Consider the following 25106-nt stretch of genomic DNA (forward strand, 5'->3'; position numbering starts at 1 on the left):
AGGAAGAATTGACGGTCTGTGAGATTCATGACAGGAGGGAGACTTGCTATTGGTTCATGGGGCAGCATTCACGCCATGGTTTAATCCACACACTGGTCATGCCTGTGCAGAATGACCTCTGATTATATTCCTGTATCTGAGCCAAAGAAGAAAGCAAACTACATTCATGGAGTGATGTGTGATCCTGGTAAAAGTGAGTGAAAAAATGAATCTCTTCCAAACATCAAGAGGATATGTCACATGGTCATTCATCCAGTGAACCATTTGGATCCCTGGGGTAATGTTGGCATGTGTCAGATGGACAGCAACACCAGCTAAAACCATTCAAGTGGAGCTCACTATGGAGAGATTCCTATGAACTTCATTCCTATCACTATAAGTACACCTGCATATAATTCTCCCTACTATTGGCAAAAAAATAACACCAGACATTGCAGAGACTGTTTTTTCCTCTTTTCCTGATGGGCTCAACTCTCTCTCCATCCCAGTGGTGTTTGTATTGGTTTATTATTGTCATGTGTACTGAGATTCTGTTTTGCGTGGTACATCACGTAGTGTTAAAAAGAAAGGAATCAGTGCACAGAACATAGTGTAACAGCTCTTAAGAAGGTGCAGATTAAAAAAAAAAGTGCAGGGGCCGCTAAAAGAGAGATGGAAAGATGGGAAATTCAACTTTCAGAGGTTTCGGAGGTCCGCTCAAGAGCAGGGAAGAAGCTGCTCTTGAAGTTAGTCATACATGCTTTGGAGCTTTGGAGCTTTGGAGCTTTGGAGCTTTCCAATGGGAGAGGAAAAAGGAGCGACAAAACAGAATGTGAGTGGTCCTTGATTATGTTGGCTGCTCTTCTGAGGCAGAGTGAGGTCTAGTAAGGGCGGCACGGTAGCGCAGCGGTAGAGTTGCTGCTTTACAGCGAATGCAGCGCCGGAGACTCAGGTTCGATCCTGACTACGGGTGCTGCACTGTAAGGAGTTTGTACGTTCTCCCCGTGACCTGCGTGGGTTTACTCCGAGATCTTCGGTTTCCTCCCACACTCCAAAGACGTACAGGTATGTAGGTTAATTGGCTGGGTAAATGTAAAAATTGTCCCTAGTGGGTGTAGGATAGTGTTAATGTGCGGGGATCACTGGGCGGCACGGACTTGGAGGGCCGAAAAAGGCCTGTTTCCGGCTGTATGTATATGATATGATATGATATGATGATAGTGGAGTGGGTGGTGGAGAGGGGTGGTTTGTCGAAGCTGCTTTATGTAGTGGACTGGGCTGCATTCCCAACTCTGCAATTTCTTGTGGTCTTAGACAGAGCATTTGGGATGTCAAGCCTCAATGTATTTGAATGCTTTTTATGGTGCATCTACAGAAATCAGTAGTCATTCACTTTACACAAGCAACTCTCTCTCTTACGTACTGCTAAAATGATTTACGTCATGGACACTATGGAGGGCATCTGAAATTCACGGCTCACCACTATTCCTGACACACAAAGCTAGAATCTAAACTGGATTCTGGAAGTTTTGAGTTCCTGTTCTCAAGATAGTTGAAACCAATTCCAAGGAGTCATACATCATAAAGATGAGACTATTCTCCCGTCTTCAGCAGTTGAAACGATGGAATCTCATTCCTGTGGCTGCTAATTCATTTATAGAAATTTCTGAAAAAAATAATATTTAAAATTAATAAATGACTGCTTTGAGGAAACTTTCTCTCCCTTAATCTGCTTTTACTATTTATTTTCCTCTCTGCACAGCATTTAACTCTTAACTCATCCTATCCTCACCTTGATTTCCCTCCACCTTTAAATCTTATCGATTAGGGAGATATCCCAGTCTCATCATTCACCGATTTCCCTTTTGTATTCACACTTCATATAATGCTGAAGGGTGATCCAGCTACAAGAATTCCCAGCTTGAGCAAACATGATGTACTTGCAAAGTTGCTTTGTGGTGCCGTTAATAAAATGGTGCCACTAATCATTTGCGTGACCTTCAAGACCTATGGGGAGACTTAGTTAAGATGAAAATGAATTCTCCAGACTGAATTCTCAACACCACAAAACAATCCATTGCACTCTGCTTTCGGCTGATGGGGTATACGAGACCTGCACCTTAATGGCCTTTGGCAGAACTAGCTTAACAGAGACCACGCAATGATCCAAGAAATTTGCTACTTATTTTGCTGCTGGCGAGATTTTACTTTCAGAAATTATCTGTGATTCTGTTGGTGTGGTGTTAATTAAGAGAGACGAGCTGGTCGCATCCTGAAGAGATTTATTTCTGAAGTTGTGAGAATGTTTTTTTCTTATTCTGAAGAGCAGGCATGAGACCCATATGCAAGCTGCTGTTAGAATTCAAAATGGTTATTATCATCTCCTGGTGTTAACTGACAATATTGATATTTCACAGAACCAGTCACAATAAGCTCATTTCCACCGTTTCAGAAGACGCATTTCTTTTGTGAATTTAAACAATGGACACATGAGAATTTCTACCCACAACAAAATACTCCCAATATACCCAAACTTTTTTTTTAAAATCCCTCCTGCTCAATTGTCCATTGGCAAGGGCAGTAATAAAGTCCATTTTGTACTTGGAGTGAGTCTACTTTCCTTTCCTATCCCTCACCTGTTCGATTTATCTTTTTAACCTTTCTAGATATCTTAAATAGGTTGTTGTCCTGACACCGTGACACAAGGTTCTCCATCTTTCCTCAATTCACGTGCTCATCTACATACTTGTTAAATGTTGTGGGAATCTTTGCCACATTTCTAAGTGCATTCCAAATTCTAACCACCATGAGGGAGAAGAAATTGTTTATGTCCTCCTTAAACCTGTAATCTTTACCTTAAAACAATCTCCTATCATTTTGCTACCTCTGCTATGGGGAGAATTTTATTTCTGTCCATCAAATCTATCACCTTCATAATTTTGTACACCTCAGTCAGGTCAGGTCTCCCCTCAGCCTCCTCCATTATGAGGAGAGCCAGCCCAGTTTATCCAGTCTCTCATGTGAGACACTCAATACCAAGCAACATCTGAGTAAATCTCTTCCGCACCCTCTCCAGATCAACTACATCCTTAAATGTTGGCTTATGCTGCAATTGAGTCTTGGTTTTACCTCAGCTGAATGACTCGAGGCAGAACTCTGAGAAAAGGTATATGATACAAATACTGATAATTGTCCTTAATATGAAAATCCTCTCCTCATGAATCAATTTGGTAAATCATCGCCAAATCAACTCGAAGGAAGATGTTTCCTTGGGTATAGAGACTTCTTGTGCTTCTGCCACCGCCCCTTCCTACACTCCCCACCCACTGTCAGGCAAAATATGTTTCTAAGCCACTGTGCCCTTTTGAACCGCAAGCTGCTTTCTGCATCATTAACAAAACATGATCATATTTTATGTCTCGTTATTTTTCACGTGCAAGATAGAAAATTCTGCCAATTTCTGGAGTTAGATGGAGTAAAGGAAGCCTAAATATAATGGCACTAAAACATTTCTCAAAACCAGGAATTAATTAATAATGATAGCTTTAAAGGGTTTTTGCAAAATCTGTGATTTTATTGTATTTTTCCATTTCTTTCTTTCTAGGTGGAGTAACCACATTTGTGGCATTGTATGATTATGATTCCAGGACAGCGAGTGACCTTACCTTTAAGAAGGGGGAGCGATTGCAGATTGTTAACAACACGTAAGCACTATGTTGGTGTATCTCATTGGTATTCATTGAGACCACATCATATACTGAACATCAATAGGATGTTTCTTGCTAGTTCTATAATTATTCTCACTTTCTGCTGCTCAAGATGAGTTTTTAAATTTCATTGCTGAGTTTCAGCTAACTGGGTCAATATCTTCTGGGCCAACACAACTATTTAGAGTTGATTTTTCAAACTGGTTAATCAAATCCTTAATTTGAAAGAAAAATAAATGTTTGCACGATTGAGGTGGCTTAGGTTTTGTGATTCTTCAGCTGCTCGGTCGGTCATAGTGGGATTTTTGCCAAACCTACTCAAATTACACATGCCTGATGAAAAGTTGTTAACTGCTTAATTCACCCTCCTCTTAGTTAATCTTGGAGATGGTCAAATACACATAAAATAGCTGAACAGCTTTGATGCAGTTTTTGTCCTTGAATTATTCCACTGTGGAACACTTTGTTCCGAACATTCCTTTCCCTCGCCATCTACGGAATTGCTCCCAGTGACTGCTAACCGTACAATTACTGTGTGCATTTCAACAATTAAAGCTTTAATGTTTTAGTTAATCTGAGAATTCTCCCTGGTTTTTTTTTTAACCCTTTGTGCCTTTCTCAGTTGTTTCACTCTATCTGTTAATGCTTTATTTTCTATGGCAGAATCATATTCTCAACACTTTGTAACATTCTTTACATTTCTTTTGTTTTGAGCCATATTAGCTATTCTCAAGACGTGATGGCTGTGACGTTTAATTGGCATAGTACATTATAAGCCAAACAAAATTCAAATTTGCACTTATCGGTACAGTCACAATGGGAAAATGTTTCAAATGGTAATTAAATCCCTTAACCAGCAGTTAAATAAATCACCGGTTATTCTAAAAAAGGACACAAAGTAGAGTAACTCAGCGGCTCAGGCAGCATCTCTGGAAACATGGATAGGTGACGTTTTGGGTCAGGACCTTTCTTGCCTGACCTGCTGAGTTACTCCAGGGAACTGCAGATGCTGGTTTACAAAGTAGACACAAAGTGCTGGAGCGACTCAGCGGCTCAGGCAGCATTCCTGGAGAACATGGATAGGTGATGTTTTAGCTCGGGAGCCTTCCTCAGACTGATTATGGGGGGGGGGGGGGGGGGGAGCTGGAAGAGAGGAGGGGCCGGACAAAGCCTGGCAAATAATAGGTGGATATAGGTGAGAGGGGTTTTTGAGAGGCAGATATTTAAACAAAGGCAAAAGGTAAAAAAACAGGTATGAGACAAAAGGATTGAAGAGTTGCGAATTGTGCAGCAGGAGTAAGGAATGCAGAAGGAAGGAGAGGGGCGAGGGGGAAGGTGGAGGGGAGAAAATGTTACAAGTGCAGATGGGGCACAGGGGAGAGAGGGTGGGGGACAAAGTGGGAGGGGAGGGGAGGGGTTGTAGTTACCCAAAATTGCAGAATTCAATGTTTATACCATCGGGTTGTAAGCAATCCAAGCAACCTCCAGTTTGCATGTGGCCTCTCTCTAGATAGAAGAGGCCCAGGACAGTAAGAACAGTATTGGTGTGGTAAGCGGAGAGGAGGTAAAATGGTTAGCAACTGAGAGAGCCAGTAGGCCTGATGGACTGAGCACAAGTGTTCGGAAAAGTGGTCGCTAAGTCTATGCTTGGTTTCGTCAATGCACAGGAGGCCACATCGGGAACACCGGATGCAGTAGATGAGGTTAGAGGAGGAGGTTGATGTGAACCTCTGTCTTACCTGGAAGGACTGCTGGGGTCCCTGGATTGAGGTGAGGGAGGAGGTAAAGGGACAAGTGTTACATCTTCTGCGGTTGCAAGGGAAAGAACCTGGGGAGGGAGGTGGTTTGGGTGGGAAGGGATGAGTGAACTAAGGAGGAGGAAGAGGTCTCTGCAGAAGTCGGAAAGGGATGGAGACGGGAAGATGTGACTGGTGGTGAGAAGATGTGACATTGGTGGTGACGGAAATGTCAGAGGATGATGTGTTGGATGAGGTGGCTGTACTCCTGCACCTATTGTCTATTGTCTAACAGTAGAACTTCGGGACACAGAGGAGATGTGGGTGAGGGATCCATCTATCACAGCAGGGGAAACCACATTTACTAAACCACCCCACCTACAATCAGTCTATGGAAGGGTCCCAACCCGAAACGTCACCTATCTGTGTTCTCCAGAGACGCTGCCTGACCCGCTGAGTTACTCCAGCACTTTATGCCTTTATCTGTTGTTCCACATTTCCTCATCATTTATTTTGTTTTGCTAGTGGTGGGCAGAAATACTTTCTCTTTCAAATAGTGCTTTAAGGTTTAACAGGCTGCCACTGTCCCTGATGATCCCATCTCTTTGGTACATTGGAATAAAAAGACACAAAGTACAGCAGGTCAGGCTGCATCTCTGGAGAACATGGACAGATTCCACAATCCTGCACTGGATGATAATGTGCTCAGGCCCTGCTATGGAGCCTGAACCCACAATGCTTTGACTCAGGGCTGAAACCAGTACTGATTAAGCCAAACTGAAGGTGGCAGACCAGAAAGAAAACTTGAATCTTTAATTGAGGTCTGTCCGTGCCTTAGTTAACGAGGAATAGTCTGAACAAAGATCATATCCTGGACCGATTCAAGCTTTGAATGAACTGTAATCTGCTATCATTAGCCTTGAGAAAAAAACACCTCGAAGCCCTGGTCATTGTATCCGGAGACTTCAATCAAGCTAACCTCAGGAGCGTGCTGCCAAAGTACTATCAACACATCTCTTGTCCCACCAGAGGCTAGAACTCCCACGACCACTGCTGCCCGTCAATAAAAACGTCTACCACTCTGTTCCTCGGCCACATTTCGGGAAAGCTGATCACCTAGATGTGCTTCCACTTCCTGCCTACAAACAAAAACTGAAGCAGGAGGATCTGGTACAGTGAATTCTTCAATGCTGGTCGGCGGACACTGGTGACATCCTATGTAACAGCTTTGAGTCAGTGGACTGGTCAATATTCATGGATTCAGCAGCCAACCTGAATGAGTACGCCACTGCCGTGACTGACTTCATCAGCAAGTGTGTAGAGGAGTGTGAACTGTGACGTACATTCATAGGTGAAGGCCAAGTCCACTGCACACAAGTCAAACAATTCCGAGCAAAACAAGAAAGACCGCTATGATCTTCACAAAGCTGTCAAGAATGTTGAGACAAACTTGAGTCCCAGTATAATCATTTGGACACCGTCAGAATGTGACAAGGTCTGAATACTGTAACTGGCTGCAAAGTAAAGTCAGGCAACTGCACTGGTGATAGTGCTGCCCTACCTGATAAACTTAATAGATTCCATGCTCACTTTGAGCAGAAGGCCAACAGAGCAATGACATCTGTCCTGTCAAACTCCACCAGTGTGCCTCTTCCCAGGGGCACAGTTGCAGAGGTTAGATTGTCCTTCCTGAGTGTGAATCCATAGAAATCAACTTTCCTAGACGGAGTCCCTGGCCGCGTCCTTAAAAACTACGCGGACAAGCTAGCGGGAGTATTCACAGATATCTTTAATCTCTCCCTATTCCATTCTGAGGTACCCACCTGCTTCAAGAAAACCATTATCTCCAAAGACGTACAGGTATGTAGGTTAATTGGCTGGGTAAATGTAAAAATTGTCCCTAGTGGGTGTAGGATAGTGTTAATGTACGGGGATCGCTGAGCGGCGCGGACTTGGTGGGCCGAAAAGGCTTGTTTCCGCGCTGTATATATATGATATGATATGATTATCATCCCAGTGCTGCAGAAAATCAAGATCCCATGCCTTAATGACTACAGTCCAGACTATTCACAGACTATAGCTCTGCTTTTAATAACATTATCCCATCCAAACTCATCTCAAAATGCATGGAACTTGGAGTCAGCACTCATCTCTCCAACTGTATCCTCGACTTCCTGACCAACAGACCACAATCAGTGAGGATATGTGACAAATCATCCCCTGCGGTGGTGCTCCGCAAGGATGTGTTCTCAGCCCCCTTCTCTCCTCCTTGTATGCCCACAACTGTGCACACAAGTATAAATCCAACTCAGTTTACAAACTCACAGATTACACCATTGTAGTGGGCCGGATTCAAATAATGACGAGATGGAGTACAGGAGGGAGATTGAGAACTTTGTAACCTGGTATAAAGACAACAACCTTTCTCTCAATGTCAGCAAAACAAAGGAGATAGTGATCGATGTCAGGAAGTGAAGCCTACACATACCTCGGTATATATCAACAGCGCCAAAATTATAGATGCTTGAAAGTTTCAAGTTCCAAGGATTAATTATCACCAGCAACTTGTCCTGGACTAGCCATATGGAAGAAATGGTCAAGAAAGCACACCAATGCCTCTACTTCCTTAGAAGGCTTAGGGGGTTCGGCATGTGCACAACAACTACCATCAACTTCTACAGATGCAACATAGAAAGCATTTTATCGGGATGCATCACAGCATAATTTGGGAACAGCTCCATCCAAGACCACAAGAAATTGTAAAGAATTGTGGATGCCATCCATTAGACCATCACACAAACCAATCTCCCTTCCATTGATTCCACCTACACTTCACGCTGCCTCGCAAAGGCCACCAACATGACCAAGGACGAGGCTCAGCTCAGTCACTCCCTCTTCTCTCTCCCATCAGACAAGAGGTGCAGACATATGAAAACGCATACCTCCAGATTCAGGAACAATTTCTGCCCAGCTGTTATCAGGCAACTAAACTATCCTATCACCAACTAGAGAGCGGTCCTGAGCTACCATCTACCTCATTGTAAACCCTAAAACTATCTTTAATCAGACTTTACTGGACTTAATCTTGCACTAAATGTTATTCCCTTTATCCTGTATTTGTACACTGTGGACGGCTCAATTGTGATCAAATATATAGTCTTTCCGCTGTACCTCGGTACACGACATTAAACTAAACTGAACTAGTTAGCTAGAGGTGACTTTGTCCACAGTGCCACATCAGCAACCGCGGGGAGTTAGGAAAGTATTTGTGTCAGTGTGAACAGGCACGGTGTGTACAGTAGGTGGTTGGGGTATCAGCCTCAGGACATCTCCGCAGGAGTTTCTCAGAGTAGTATCCCAGGCCCAACCATCTATAGGTTTTTCCAGCAACCTTTCTTCAGTCGTAATGTTAGAAATAAGAAAGTTCGTTGGTGATTGCACAATATTCAGAACCATTCGTGATTCCTCGGATAATGAAGCTGTCCACATCGAAATACAGCAAATCATGGACAATACCAGGCCTGGTCTCATAGTTGGCCTATAATATTCATGCCACATGAATGCTAGGCAATAATGATATCCACAAGAGAACATCCTTCTGACATTCAATGGTAATACCATCACCGAATTACCCACTATCAATATTCTGGGCTTACCATTGACCAGAAGCTGAACTGATGCAGTCACATATATTATATGGCTACAAGAGCTGGTCAGAGGCCAGGAATCCACAGCTCAAGATGAGTTATGAAGGTAGCCGATCACCTTCTCAAGGGCAACTAGAGACAGGCAATGAAATGCTGGCTCAGCCTGCAAAACTCATCCCTTGAATTAATTTTTTTTTAAAGTGGAAAATGGTCCTTTTGTTCCAAATACAAACTCGCAGGTTATAGATCTTGCATGTTAAGCAGAGTGTGCATGTGCAACTTACTCCTGGGCCACCTGCTTGTGCAGCTACTGATGAGTCAGTTTAATTTCCCCTGCGACCTTTGGCAAGTTTCACAGTCCCTACTTGGCCTTCAACAGAAAACATTCCATAATAAGAGCGGAGTTGAGAGGAGAACTTAGTCTTATGAATGTTCATCCAATCCCTTCTTTCAAGGATATTTCTTTATCTACATTTACCAGTCACTTTCACACAGCTTAGATTGCATAATTTAAGTAATACAAAAATTTGGATTGTAAAGGAAAACATTTTTTTTTTGAGGATAAAAAGATTGTCGATGCCACAAAATAAAAATAAAAAACAAAATGTGGAAACGCTCAGGAGCCTGGACAGAATTTGAACCATTCTGTGGAAGATTCTTTGTTAACTCTATCTTTCCACAGATGCTGCTTGACCTACTGAATATTTCCAGCATTTTCTCTTTTTTATTCAGGAAAAATTATTTTACTATTAATCCAGCTTGTGTTGCATTGAGTATAAGGTGAGGATATGTAAGGAAATAAGAGTGCTTGACTTTTAGTTAAATCCATAATCCTCCAACGCAGCGTAATGCAGTATCACTACATTTTTAGATGGGAAAAAATTAACAATTTATGTTATTCTATATTATGGTGTTGATTGTATTCTGTTGTCCAGAACATGCTAAATGAGCCATATGCCTCTATAAATTAAACTTGCTTTTAAAAGAATAACCTTAGGTTTTGCCTGAGATCTCTGAAAGAGTTACAAGATGACAGATTGGATCTTTAAGGAAACTTCGGAAAATGGTGTCTAACAAGCTCAACTCACACAGATTCACCCACTCAGCAGGTGAAATAAAAATCCAGAGATGTGTTGAGCAGTTTCCTTTAAACTGGCTATAAAACTAGGTGACAATGAATCCCCAGTACTGATTCCTGAAATGTTCCCATAAAAGGTTGATACCGTCTGTAATTACCTCTAGTGAATGGGAATTCTGCTGTGGTCACATAGAAAACATTGAAACCTGAATCATTAGGGAATAAAGTTTTGGGAACACCTGAATGTGTAAAACCTCTTTATGGTTCAGTATGGCTTTAATGAATGAATAATTGTAACTGTTGTATATATTTAAAAGCGTGGCATATTACATGGATATAGTCTAATCCCCTTTTCTCTTTCCACATGCAACATTGATTAAATTTAGGAGATTGGATGGCAGGTCTGTATTTTCTCTCTTATTCTTTTGCTATATGTTTCCCCTTAAGTTCACATGGTTCTTAATTATTTCTTGATTGTTAATGACAATGTCACACTCCTTAGGACTACCTCTGCCACTAGACAATCAATTTTCACTTTTAAAGAGGGCCATAAAATCTGGGGTTAAAGGATGGAGTGTGGTTGTACCTTATTTAATTAGCAGTGTGTATTATCAGCAGCCATTTAACCACGATTACATTGTAGAACTGCAATACCATTGATCAAGGCCATTCAACTCATTGCCTCTGAGCTAACTCCTTATAGAACAATTCATTCAGTCCTATTTCCTGTCTGTGAATGATATTTCTTCAAGTATCTACCACATTGAGAGTCGCGATTGACACTCTGCTGGAAGAGTTGGTTTCGGTTATTTAAAGAAAAATGGTGCTACCAATGTGTTAAGCTGCATTTGTTGATGCCCAGAAGCAGAAATAATTGTTCTAGTAACTTGACAAATAAGAAAACCTATAAGAGGAAAGAATCTGCAGCCCCTAGGATACAGGGACATCAGTTTGAAAACTTATGCTTTAAAAGTAATAGATTTTATACACAAAATGATGGAGTAACTCAGCGGGACAGGCAGCATCTCTGGATTGAAGGAATGGGTGACGTTTCGGGTTGTGATTCATGGACAGAGAACTGAATGGGACCAGAAAAGGGTGATCTTTTGATTAGGTACCTGCAACTAGAGATTTGCCAAGTGATCAGGAATGTGGCCACAGTCCCGCCCCACCCCCACCCCCACCGCTCCCCCCCCACCCAGACTGTCAGACTGAAGAAGGGTCTTGACCCGAAAGTTACTCCAGCATTTTGTGTCTATCTTCAGTGTAAACCAGCATCTGCAATTCCTTCCTACATAATAGATTTTATAGTTAAACTCACAACTTCTGGAGACTTGCATTCAGTGTCATGGCATTCCATGACTCCCGCTGTCATGTGGAAGCAAAGCAACGTGCCTGGGCAAAATCAAACCGTGGCAATTTTGAGCAATACACAGTAGATAGTTTGACTTATAGCATTTATATTTCATTAAAGAAATGTAGACTTCTTAATAAATGTATCAGCTTGCATTACGGTTCTGAAGTCGTAACGCCTGTCCACAGTTGATGCCACTCAGCCAGCTCATAGATGATTGATTTTAAACTGGCATCTGGCATAATATTCTGAGGCACATGATGTTGGTGCAGTAGGTTCCTAGCCAGCTCATGGCTGTGATTTACAACTGCTGCAAAGGCGCGAGTATGTTGTGTGGTTTTTCCTTGATCAGATTCGGGAGAAACATTTCTGCTCTCAACATGCAGCTGCAGGCTTGAAATAATTGGAGTACACAGTGTTGGTGCATAGACAGTGAAGAATGTGTTGAAAATTCACACATGCTTATCTTTTAAATGGTGCTGGAAGATCTTTTTACTTTTTCCATGCAAGTGTTCTGCATTTTAAAATAATAATAATATCTTGGAAGGAAAGTGACAGGACACTGGTATATGGTGGCAACTGCACATTGAAATTACTTCCAATATCCAGTTCTATTCAGGAAAGACTTAAAATGCTTAAGTAACTCAGTGGGTAAGGCAGCATCTCTGGAGAATATAGATTGGTGACGTTTTGTTTCAGGACACTTCTTCAGACTGATTACAGTGGTGGGTGGGGGATTGAAAGTTGGAAAAGAGCTTTTGACCCACTAAGTTACTTCAGCATTTTGTGTCTTTCCTTGGTAAACCTGCATCTGCAGTTCCTTGTTCCTCCAGTACTATTAAATTCAGTGGAGTTGAATTTCAGAAGCGGGGTTACATGTGTAGATGTGTTTATTGCAAGTGAATGAAGTTGATTTTTTTTACAAGATAATTGCAGGGGGAGGATTGCTACTTGCTGATTGAGACTATCAAAGATCAAGAAATGGACATTTTGCTTTGTTTATTCTTTTGCTTGGGCGGCCAATAAATTTATGAAGCAAGAGGTTCCTCTCACTCACGCTGGTTTCTCAGCAACCAGACTAATCAATAATAAGGCCAAAAACAAAATCAAAAAATAAGATTAGATCAAGTGGAATTGAGGGTGATACATCAGTGTGGATTGTGGATTGATTCATGGACAGAGAACTGAATAAGACCAGAAAAGGGTAATTTTTTGATTTGGTACCCTGAGAATGATCAGCCATGATCACATTGAATGGTGGTGCTGGCTTGAAGGGCCGAATGGCCTACACCTGCACCTATTGTTTATTGTCTACCTGCAACTAAAGATTTGCCAAGTGATCAGGAATGTGGCCACAGTCCCGTTCCCCCCAACCCCACTCCCACCATCCCCCCCACCCCGTTCATTCATGTAGTGATCTGGATAAGAGCACTGTGTAATATATTCATCGAAGGTATTTATTCACAAAATGCTGGAGTAACTCAGCAGGTCAGGCAGCATCTCAGGAGAGAAGGAATGGGTGTAATATATTCAAGTTTATGATGACAACGAGACAATAGTGTAAGTAGTGTGGATACAGAAGAGCTATGGAAATGTAGTGAGGAATAATGTTGTGATTCAATTGGGTAGAAAAAGTTTTTCTTAAATGGTGAGAGACCAAAAGGTGTAAATGTTCAAAGGGAACTAAGTGACCTTCTACATAAATCACTGAATGTTAAGAGAATCATAGGGACATAGAAACAGGCCTTTTGGCCCACCTTGTCCATGCCAAAGTGAGCATATTGGTTATCCCATTGCTTGTATTTGGCCCATAGCCCTCTAACCCATTCCTATCTATGTATCTGTTCAAATATCCTTTAAAAGTTGTAATTGTATTCGTTTCTATAGCTTCCTCTAGCACCTTATTTTAGATGTGGACTACTCTCTGAGTGAAAATGTTGCCCCTGAAAATCCAACCTCTCCCAATAACTCAAGCCTGCAAGCCCAGGTAACATCCTGATGAATCTCTTCTGCACCTTTTCCAACTTAATGACATTTTCCTACATTTTCATGATGCTTTATTGACACATATACTGAGGTACAGTGAAAATCCTTTTTTGCACTATACAATGGTGACCAGAACTGCACAAAGGACTCCCAATGTGGTCTCGTCAACGACTAGTACAGTTGCATCATGATATCCCAACTTTTGTACTCAATACTCTTCCCACAGAAGGCAAGTGGACCAAAAGCCTCTCCACCACACTGTCCATCTGAAGCACTACTGTTCGGAAACCATACTATTTAAATACGATGAACATTTGGATTATTATTTGAAACTGTCCCACTTAGGCGATTTTATAGGCGACTGTCGGCGACTGTCAAAGCCGTAGCAGATCGCCAAAATTTTCTTTTACCCGATGACAATGACCACGACAATGCCGAGTCAGGTCGATACAAGTAACTTTTTTTGTGAAACTAGCACCTGGCTAAGAGATTACACCATCTTCGGAAACATCGCGAAATTCCCACGCTTATCAATGCTTCTCCGGCGTCCTAATTTTCACTGAAATCACTGACAAGTCTGTAATTACTTGAGAGTTTTGAAATATAACATCTTGCCTGGGTTACTTGAAAACCAAGCTTCACGGTAACAAGGCATAAACTGGATTGACTTCCAGTTTACTAATAGCAGTATTAAGAAATTTAATTTTAAACGTGGTTAAATGGATTTTTGAGCAAGTGTGGGCATTCTATGAAAATATACTGGAGATGCATATCTGGTTTCTGGGTTGCATATCTGGGTTGGGAGCCTACTTTAAAAGTAATCGCCGATGGCCATAAACATTGCGAAATTCCCATGCTTACCTGACCGTCAAACTGTCGCCTCCAATCTACTTGTCAAATGTCCTGACGGTAAATAAATTGGTTAAACACAAGTATTTTATGGTATCTTCAAATGACCTTACTTAATTTAATATTACGTGCTTCTAAATGTATCTGCGACAACCCAGCAAACCTGGGGACAGCATGCGACAGCGCCCGCAATAAGCAATGATACCTGGCGACAAGCCAGCTGTCGCCGAGAAATTTCAATCCGGTTAATTTCTCAGCGACGCACCGAGATCCACTGCGATTCTTTGAAGACTCTTCACGATCATGCCCGCAACACCCCGGTGAACTGTCGGCGACAGCCTAGTCGCTGGCAGTCGCCTTAAAATCACCTAAGTGGGACAGACCCGTAAGATAATTTCATAAGTTATAGGAGCAGAATTAGGCCATTCGCCCCATCAAGGCTATTCCGCCATTCAATCATGGCTGCTCTGCCTTTCCCTCTCAACCCCATTCTTCTGTCTTTGCCCCATAACCCTTACACCCTTACTAATCAAGAATTAATGGAAGATTGCTATATCAAACCTCAATTCTGTAATTAAGACTCTGGCAACAGTACAGGTCAACATATTAGAACAAGTGTTTAGGACTATGGGAGAGGTTGCAAGAATAGCTGAGAAGGATCATGCCAGAACTGTAAGGTAATATCTATCGAGGGAGGAACGGGCTAGATGCCGTTACTCCTTGTCCAAAGAATAATGAGATTATTATTCACTGTCTGAAGGAATGTTTGAGCCATTAACTGTAAAGATGGGTAAGGACGAAGATGTAAGGAAGAAATTAGTATGTTGAAATTATGAGGATCTCAGGAGCTGGGGTGGAGAACAAACAACTAGTTGCCCTTGAAGGCCTACCTCTATTCTATGAATCCTATGCAATTCTATGCAGTGCCTTTTTCCCCCTCATTGTATCAGAGGTGGGATCATTTCCATGATGAAAGTGAGATAGTAACATTGGCAAGACCACGTCTAGACTTGGCGACTGTTTTGATGAACACTTGCGCTCCGTCCACCAAGACCTACTGAATCTCCTGTATGCCAACCATTTTAACTCCCCCTCCCATTCCCACACTGACCTTTCTATCCTGGGTCTCCTCCATTGCCAGAGTGAGACAACATGCTGTCTGGAGGAAGAACACATCATATTCCACTTAGGTAGCTTTCAACCCAACAGTACGAACATTGAATTCTCCTCTCTTTCTCCCCCCCTCCCCCTTTCCCTCCTGTGTGCCCCACCTGGACTCTCACCTATTTCCCCCCTCCCCCCTCCGGGTTTCTTTCCTCCCTCTGGCTTCACATATCACAACTCTTCAAACCTTCTGTTCTTATTTGGCCATTGTTCCAATTATCTTCCTATCAAAACCACCCTCGCTTATTTTAACCTATTACATGCCACATTTTGTCCTGCCTCTCCTCTTTTCCAGCTTTCTTCTCCTCCCCCCACAATGTCTGAAGAAGGGCCCATCCATGTTCACCTGACATGCTGCCTGATCTGCTGAGTTAATCCCCACTCTTTGTGTCCTATAGAGTAATCTATGGGCAAAGAAAAGATTCTCTGGCATGGGCTCAAGTATCTGTCTACATGTTTAATTTTCCAAACTGTAACAGCATTACTTATGTTGCTGTTGACAGTCCAAAGCTGTTGACAGAATTCGGAATGCCTCACAATTGTAAACCCTTAACACTTAATAGCATTTTAAAGTAAATCAGGTAGGTGCAAAAAATAGTAAGAAATCTAAAATAAATCTTAATCTTAGTTCAGTGGGGCCATTTTCTTCCTTTGAATGCTCTGCCTCAAGAGATGTTGCGCATCCAGCTACATAGTTGGGGAATTGCCAGCAAGCTACTGTCAGAAAATACGAGACTTTCATGTTTCTGCATGTATGTGTGAAATTCCTGAACTCTCTGGCCTTTATGCTGACACTTCTCTGTAACATCAGGCTTAGTGATAAAATTACTCAGATGTTAGGTCCAGGTTACTAGTAATAAAACTAATAGTATTTACTGTGGGTATTGTATTACATATCCCCGAGTGCAAATATATCTGGCTGCCTTTTAATCAACTATGTTGCTACAAGCTTTGTTTTTCATTATTGGAGCAAAGCAAGAAATCAGCTAAAAATAATGCACTGCAATACACAATGCAAGCTTACTTTCTGCAGTGGTATTTATTCAAATGCTTTAGATTACAAAGGAAGACTCATTGGATGGATTTAAAAAATACATGTATTCACTTGCATTCAAAAGAAATCCAATATTGGCTGCTGCACCAGATAAGCAAGTCTATTCAGTGAGGGAAATATTCTTCAGTAGGTAATACACTGATTTGATAGAGCAGTGGAGGGAGTGAAAGCATTAAACAATGTACAGATCGACTCCAAGTTAGGAAAGACCAGTGTCAAAGTACTTCTACAAATGAGTAGAAAACTATTTATTTTAAGTACCACTATTAGTTTTAGCAAATGACTTGTTAAAGTAAAATCATATTGTCTTTATGTGGCTTTGTCAAGATGCAAAACTAAAATCAATCAAGTTATCAAATGGAATTTTAAAAATCTGATTTCTGTGTATCAAAAGAGAAAGGCTGGTTTAAAGTGCCAGATCTACCAGTGGGCAGCCCAGTGGTGCAGCGGTTAGAGCTGCTGCCTCACAGTGCCGGAGAGCCGGGTTCAATCCTGACTACGGGTGATGTCTGTGCGGAGTTTTCATGTCCTCCCTGAAAACATGGGTTTTCTCCGAGTGCTCCCATATTCCAAAGATGTGCAGATTTGTAGCTTAATTGGCTTCTATATACTGTCCCTCGAGTGTAGGATGGAACTAGTGTAGTGTTGGTCAGTGTGGACCTGGTAGGACGAAGGGTCTGTTTCCATGCTGTATCTCCAAACTAAACTAAATCTTCATGAAACAGTGATGAGCAAACCTTTCCCTTTCTGTAAATAATTACACCAAGATTACTCCAATAATTACAATACCAAGAACAAATGTCATTATTGCATACAACCATGTGTTATTTTAAAGCCAGTTCTGGACTTTCTTGTGAAAGTAACAGCCCTTTACATCAGTCACACTAGCCTAATAATACTGATTGTAGAATGGTCAAAAATTGCAATAATTGTAGTTACTGTCGTGAGAATTGTTTTTCAGTTTGTTTTCCTGCAATGACTGTTGTAGCAAAATCATTTTTGCTGATTTTCTTGCAGTGATCAAAATTACTCTCCTCCAGAAACTTTAAATTAAGGCAGTAAGGTATTTGATAAAATCCCCCAATGGTAGGCTGATCCAGAAGATTAAAGTGAACGGGATTAACAGCGACTTGGTCATATGGATTCATAACCGGCTTACTGTTAGAAAACAGGGATGTGGTGGAAGGATAATACTGAGGCTGAAGGCCTGTGACCAGTGGACTTCTGCAGGGATCTGTGCTGGGACCTTTGTGTTTGTGATATATATAAATAACTTGGACGTAAATGTAGAAATGTTGGTTAGTAAGTTTGCTGATGACACCAAGATTGCTGGGGTTGTCGACTGTGAGGAAGGCTGTCAAAGTATACAGGGGGATATAGATCAGCTACAGAAATGGGCGGACAAATGGCAGCTGGAGCTTAGTTCTAGCAAGTGTGAGGTGTTGCACTTTGGGAGGTCAAATGTAAGGGCAAAATATATAATTAATGGCATGACCCTTAACAGCATTGATGTGCTGAGGAATCTTGGAGTCCAAGTCCAAAACTCCCTTAAGTTTGCAACACAAGTAGATAGAGTAGAAAATAAGCCATATGGTATGCTTGATTTCATTGGTCAGGCATTGACTATAAGAGTCAGAAACTCATGATGTAGCTGTACAAGATTTTGGTTAGGCCATATCTGGAGTATTGCATGCATTTCTGGTCGCCCCATTACAGGAAGGATATGGAGACTTTGGAAAGGGTGTAGAGAAGATTTACCATAATGATGCCTGGATTAGGTGGTATTAGTTACAGTGTGAGTCATAGAACATGGAAACTGGCCCTTCGGTCCAACGCGTTCATGGTGACCAAGATGCAACATCGAAGCTAGTCCTATTTGCCTGCATTTGGCCCAAATCCCTCTAAGCCTTTACTATCCATGTGCCTGTCCAAGTGCCTTGAAAATGCTATTATAGTATGTGCCTCACCTACTTCCTCTGGCAGCTCATGCCCTGTACCTACCACATTCTGCGTGAAAAGCTGTCAGTCATGTTTGGATTAAATCTTCTCCCCTGTTAGACAGACTTGGATTGTTTCCAAGTAAAGACTGTACATGATTATAATCAAGTCGTCCATAGTGTACAGATAAAGAGTACAACATTTTGTGCAGGATAAAGTCTGATTAAAGATAGTTCAGAGGTTCCCAATGAGGTAGATGGGTGGTCAGGACTGCATTCTAACTGAACCATCCTCACACTAGTTAGGTTGTGGTCTTGATCTCCCAACTACCTCATTGGAAACCTTTGAACTATCTTTAATTGGACTTTATCTTGCACTAAATGTTGCGCCCTTTATCGTTTACCTATACAATGTGATGGTTTATCTATAGCTGTGGACGGCGGGTTTGTAATCATGTGTAGTCTTCTTTGACCACAGGTGGTTAGCACGCAACAAAAAGCTTTTCACTCTACCTTGATACACATAACAATAATAAACTAAACCAAACTGTTCCCTCTGGAATATTGGAGGTTATGGGGAGACCTGATAGAAGTATATAAAATTATGAAAGGCTTAGATCGGTTAGACAGTCAGAACCTATTTCCCAGGATGGAAAAAAACAAATACAAGATGGCATAGATTTCAGGTGAGAGGGACAAAGTTTAAAAGAGTTTTGCAGGATATGTTTTTTACACAGAGTGGTAAGTGCCGGGGGAAGTGGCTAAGACAGAGACAATAGTGGCTTTTAAGCGACTTTTGGATAGGTACATGAATATGCAGGGGACGGAGGGATATGGACTATGGAAGCAGATGGGATATGATCTTGGCATAATGTTCGGCACAGACATCATGGGACGAAAGGCCTGTTCTTGTGCTGTTCTTCTATGTTCTATGAAAGTGCAAGTGAAAGGAGAAATGATAACTCCATTTTCACTGACAGGAATGTGTCTGTTATAAAATATAACTTGTGTCGCTTGAGGCTCTGCTGCATCCGCTCTCTGAAATCAATGACAGATATTGACATTTAAGTTATTTGCTTGTATTTAATCAAAACACACACAATCCAGTCAAGTGCACTGTGTATCGCATTCACTGAAAAACTAGATAAGCAAGTGCAGAAAATTATGATTTTCTATAACATTGTTAGCACTTACACTAATAGGGAGGCAAGAGATTTTACTGAATTTATTCCTGCATTGTTTGAATTTCAACACTTTCTTCATAATGGTTTTTTTGAGGCCAGCAGTGCACATGTAAATCTGTATGGGCTGGATGACGGAATATTTGAATGTTAACGTTTATTTGAAACTTGAACAGAAATGGTTAACCGCAATGTAATATTTGTTTGTCTCTCTTGTATCTTGCAGGGAAGGTGATTGGTGGTTAGGCCGTTCCCTTGCTACAGGAAACACTGGATATATCCCCAGCAATTATGTTGCACCTTCTGACTCCATTCAGGCTGAAGAGTAAATAATTTGCTTTAGAAATGATAAACCGTTCTTCTTAACTTTTGATGCAATATTGTTTTGAAGGGAAGAATGCTTGTGATATCTGTGTTTGATATTTTATGGTGAGAACATGATTTGTTTGTGTCAATGCAGTAAGCATCCCTCTCCCACTTCTCCAGCTATTCCCTGAAAGGTTGGTAAAGGTTAGGCTGCCCTCCTCATCCACATTCTGGGCTCGCTGTGCAATGAAAGACACAGCCACCCACGGCACTCCAGCAAAAAATCTGTGCCGTTCACAAAAAGATTACCTTTTAAACCAATAGTGTTCTCTAACAATGGAACCATTTTTGTACAAATTCTAATCCTCAACATCTTTGTTTTATATTTGTAGATGTTATGCTGGCTTTATTTTATCAAGATATCTCCTAAAATTCAGAAGAGGAACATGCTTTTTTTTCAGAAGATAGACACAAAATGCTGGAGTAACTCAGCGGGACAGGCAGCATCTCTGGAGGAAAGGAATGGGTGATGTTTCGGGTCGAGACCCTTCTTCAGACCCGAAACGTCACCCATTCTTTCTCCCCAGAGATGCTGTCTTTTCCACTGAGTTACTCCAGCATTTTGTGTCTATCTTCGGTTTTAATCAGCATCTGCAGTTCCTTCCTACAAATGCTCTTTTTCAATGTTTATTCTTGCCTTTCTGCAGTGTCTGAGAGATCATCATATTCAAGTCATCTTCCTGTATCCACATGTCCTGCAGGCTATTTAGTGGGAGGGAATGGGGGAAAGAGCGGCCATTACAGCAGACCCAGTTCATCTTGTCCTCTGCTAACATTACTATATTCCAGTTGCTAGAGCCTGGCATCAAGAGGTGCTCTCCAGCATTTCAGCTGCTACATCCGGTGCTTTTGTCCCGGTGGCAGATTTGCATCTTCTGGAGAAAAAATACAGATCTATAACATTAACCGTGCAATCAAGGTTCACATTCAAAACAACCCAATTACAAGTGTACCGTATGCAATTAGCTGACACTAACATAATCAAGCATCATAGAATATATACAACACTTCATTGAGGTCTGTTGGATAAAGCATAATTTCCTCTGTTGTTTTGAGAGCTTCCGATATCAAAAAATAAACAGTTTCAACATTGAAACTGCACAGGCACTGCTTTTCCTTTGTGCAGTGGTGCACAGTTGAGTTTACAGCAGACTTAACTGTGTTAAACTGAGCTATGACAAAGCAGGTCATGAGTTACCTAATGTCAACCATTGCAGCAACACTGGGGCTCCACAGGAAAATTGAACAAGTTCCCGTCTTCTGATCATCATCGCCTAACCATTATTCTGCACCTTTAAACATCATGTGAAGGTGAAATTGAGTTCAGCTGTGATTGATAAGGGCGTCACAGTGGCGCAGCAATAGAGTTGCTGACCTACAGCACCAGAGACCCAGGTTCAATCCTGACTACGGGTGCTGTTTATATAGAGTTTGGATATTCTTCCTGTGAGCATGTGGGTTTTCTCTGGGTGCTCCAGTTTCCTCCCATGTTCCAAAGATGTAATGGTTTGTAAGTTAATTAGCTTCTGCTAATTGTAAATTGTCCTTAGTGTGTAGGCTAGTGCTAATGTAGTGCTAGTGTACGGGGTTATCGCTGGTCGGCATGGACTTGGTGGGCCGAAAGGCCTGTTTCCATGCTGTATCTCCAAAGTCTAAAGTAAAGTCTAGAGATTAAGATGCACAGGTTTAATGACGGTCATATGGATTCAGAATTGGCTTATTCATAGAAGATAGAGGGTTATGGTGGAAGATTGATATTCAGGCTAGAGGTCTGTGACCCGTGTAGTTCCTTAGGGATCTGTGCTGGGATCTCTACTGTTTGTGATTATGTATAAATTACCTAGACATAAATGTAAGATAGACACAAAATGCTGGAGTAACTCAGCGGGACAAGCAGCATCTCTGGAGAGAAGAAATGGGTGATGATTCAGGTCGAGACCCTTGTTCAAATGGGTCAAGAAGGGTCTCAACCCAAAATGTCACCCATTCCTTCTCTCCAGAGATGCTGCCTACCCGTTGAGTTACTCCAGTATTTTGTGTCTATCTTCTGTTTTAACCAACATCTGCAGTTCCTTCCTAGGCATAAATGTAGATGGTTGGTGAGTAAGTTTGCTGATGACACCAAAATTGGAGCAGTTGTAGTGTGGAATGCTGTCAGAAGATACAGCAGGATATAGACCAGCTGCAGAAATAGGCGGAGAAATGGCAGATGGTGTTTAACCCAAGCAAGTGTGAGGTGGTGCAGTTTGGGACGTTGAATGTAAGGAGCGAGTATACAGTTAATGGCAAGACCCTCGACAGCATTGATGTGCAGAGGGATCTTGGAGTCGAAGTTAGACACAAAGTGTTGGAGTATCTGTGGAATTCTCTGCCACAGAAGGCATTGGAGGGCAATGTACTGGATATATTCCAGAGAGAGTTAGATGTAGCTGTTAGGGCTAACGGAGTCAAGGTATATGGGGAGAAAGCAGGAACGGGGTACTGATTCTGGATGATCAGCCATGATCATATTGAATGGCGGTGCTGGCTCGATGTGCCGAATGGTCTACTCCTGCACCTATTTTCTATGTTTCTATGTTTAAAAGTTTGGAATGGATGTAAGTTAGTAACAGAATTCCATTCAGTTGGCTGCTGTACTCAACCCCACAGATTCATTTACTTCAAATAGCAACAGTGGCCAAGCCTCTCACACCTGTGGTTAAATAGCTCTTGAAACTCAGATTGTCTAACATTTTTTTTCTATTTGCCTTTTTTAATAGTAAGCAAAATTATAGTGTTATGTGTTTTTGCAAGGACCTCCCACTCGAGCTGTTGGTTTGTTGGTGAATAAATGTTGGGTTAGAATACTTGGGCCAGGCAACCATAGAGATATAAAAATCAACATGATCATGAATTCACACCATAATGATTCACTAAGATTCCATGTAAATTATCTACATGGTTCCTGAAGCCAGAAATCAAGGGCTTTCTTAAATAAGACCAGTCTTGGGCTCAGCACAAGTATGTATATTTTGAATTAAATATGGCTCTATTAGGCAGCAAGGTGTTTGTGGCATTCAGGAATCCTTTGGGAAGAGAAAGATTGGAACAGGGCAGAGGACATGTATCTTTGTGAAAATGGGAACAAGATTTAAAAAAATCAAAGATGTGAACAATAATTGTTTCAAATGCTGGAGAAACTGCTTTGGTACTTCAGAGGTTAAGCACACAGCTTGGAGAGCTCCAGCTCTGGTGGAATTATTTCTTCAGTTCTTTCAGCACAGCGGGTTGTTGGTGCCTTTGCAACAAACACAGTAGGGGGTGCTGAGAAGGAATCAGCAGATCAGCCCTAGTTGGGAAGGGCTGCTACAGGAAGAAAAATTACCAAGATGCCAGGGAAAATTTCATTATCCAAGAACCACCTTTGTGGAAAATGTATGCTCCGACATATCTCCAAATCGAGGTGCAAGGCACCTCCTGAATTATTGAGCCTACCATCTAGAGGACAGGTGCATTATTGATGCTGTGGAATGTGTGGTTTCAACACAGTGAACGATTGGCTATTTGAACATATATTTGAGACCTATTAATAGGTGATTCAATTGATAAGTTTAAAAAAATTAATGGGTTAGCTATTCCAAGAGAATCCTATTTTAATTCTTCAAATACTGTAGTGAGTTCCATACTATTTCGAAAGGACTAGAATATAAAAACAGGGATGTAATGCTGAGGCTTTATAGGCACTGGTCAGACCGCATTTAACTTCATAATGCTTAATTCTGACAAAATTGATGCCTCTTGTTTACCATTCAAAACAAGTTTCCTGAAGGCAGTTTGAGAGCTAAATTCAATACAACAATTTAATGCACCGCATAGTTTTTTTTTCTTCTATATTTAGCCTGTTATCTTGTTGCCTTTCAAACATAAAGCAAAGACTTGATTCCATGAAAGAAATTTGTGAAATGAATGATTAAACCTTGAATGTAGTGTCAGGAAAAAGTGCACAAATGTTTGATGAGGTTTGATGTCAATCCCACTAGTGAAAACGGCTTTGTTTGCTTCGAATGATTTCTAACCATCAAACTGTGTAATAATCCTATTGGAATTTGCAGCAAGAGTAGAAAGCATTATGTTAGCAATAAATTAATACCTTTGGGTCCTGCTTTGTTAAAATTATACAGTAACTGTGTGCATTGTCATTGAACTGCAGCTGTATAACTCTTACTCTTTCAGGTGGTATTTTGGAAAGATTACGCGAAGAGAATCAGAACGAATGTTGCTCAGCCCTGAAAATCCAAGAGGTACCTTTTTGGTCAGGGAGAGTGAGACCACAAAAGGTAATTATGACTGAAAATTCATTGAATGAAATTCCTTTTATAAACAGATCTTACTGTTTTCTTTCCCTGGGTCTTGTTTCCATAGCAAGAAAAATATAAATGTTATGTCTAAAACATGATATTCATAGTCCACGATGCACCATGACGTTGTGTTAATGTACCTTGGAATAGCATGCTTACATTTGCAATTTTGCAGTTTACTTACTGTACCATCCCAAGAATATCTTCAAAGAGCTCAGCCAAAATCCATTGAAATCCATCAGTTGCTGAGATTGATGCACTTTTGTGCATTTAAAAGCGAATGAGTTACTAAAGAAATGAGAGGACAGATCCGAGTTTGTAAATGTTTAACTGCTTAGGGAAAATCACAAAGAACCATGAATATGATTGTTACTTTGCCCAGTATTTCACAAGCCATGAAGGGTTCCTGCACTTGGAATTTAATGGTGACTGTTATTAATTGTTGATCATTTTAGCATGTAGTACTTAAAATAACCAGCAATAATTTCAATATTCTAGCTGACTAGTGACTAGTAGTCCAACAAGTACCCCTGATATCTGAAAGTGTCAAAGTGAGCAGCACTGTCCTAAGATTCTACTTGTGTTGCCTTCAGGCCTGGAGTAAATGAATGAGATGGTTGTGTTCATTTTCTTGCAATGTCATGGATTTGACATCATTTTTCTCCAACATTGTACAGCTCATTGTACATCTGCTCGAACTTGCCAAAGATGAATGAATGTGGCTAAAAGCA

At 41.2% G+C, this 25106-nt stretch overlaps 1 protein-coding gene across 4 annotated transcripts in view; it reads left to right on the forward strand.

Moving 5' to 3' along the window:
- Positions 1 to 25106, forward strand: part of LOC144604464 (proto-oncogene tyrosine-protein kinase Src-like) — a 128968-nt gene that overhangs the window by 65506 nt on the left and 38356 nt on the right. For 2 of the 4 annotated variants that reach the window (XM_078418919.1, XM_078418918.1), the window contains exons 3-6: positions 3584 to 3683; positions 10534 to 10548; positions 19899 to 19997; positions 24251 to 24354. In XM_078418919.1, the coding sequence (XP_078275045.1) occupies positions 3584 to 3683; positions 10534 to 10548; positions 19899 to 19997; positions 24251 to 24354 (318 nt within the window). The remainder of the gene's footprint in view (positions 1 to 3583; positions 3684 to 10533; positions 10549 to 19898; positions 19998 to 24250; positions 24355 to 25106) is intronic. The other 2 variants (XM_078418920.1, XM_078418921.1) reach the window with 2 other exon arrangements.

The sequence above is a fragment of the Rhinoraja longicauda genome, chromosome 22, assembly GCF_053455715.1.
Source record: "Rhinoraja longicauda isolate Sanriku21f chromosome 22, sRhiLon1.1, whole genome shotgun sequence".
In the NCBI taxonomy this organism is placed as follows: domain Eukaryota; kingdom Metazoa; phylum Chordata; class Chondrichthyes; order Rajiformes; family Arhynchobatidae; genus Rhinoraja; species Rhinoraja longicauda.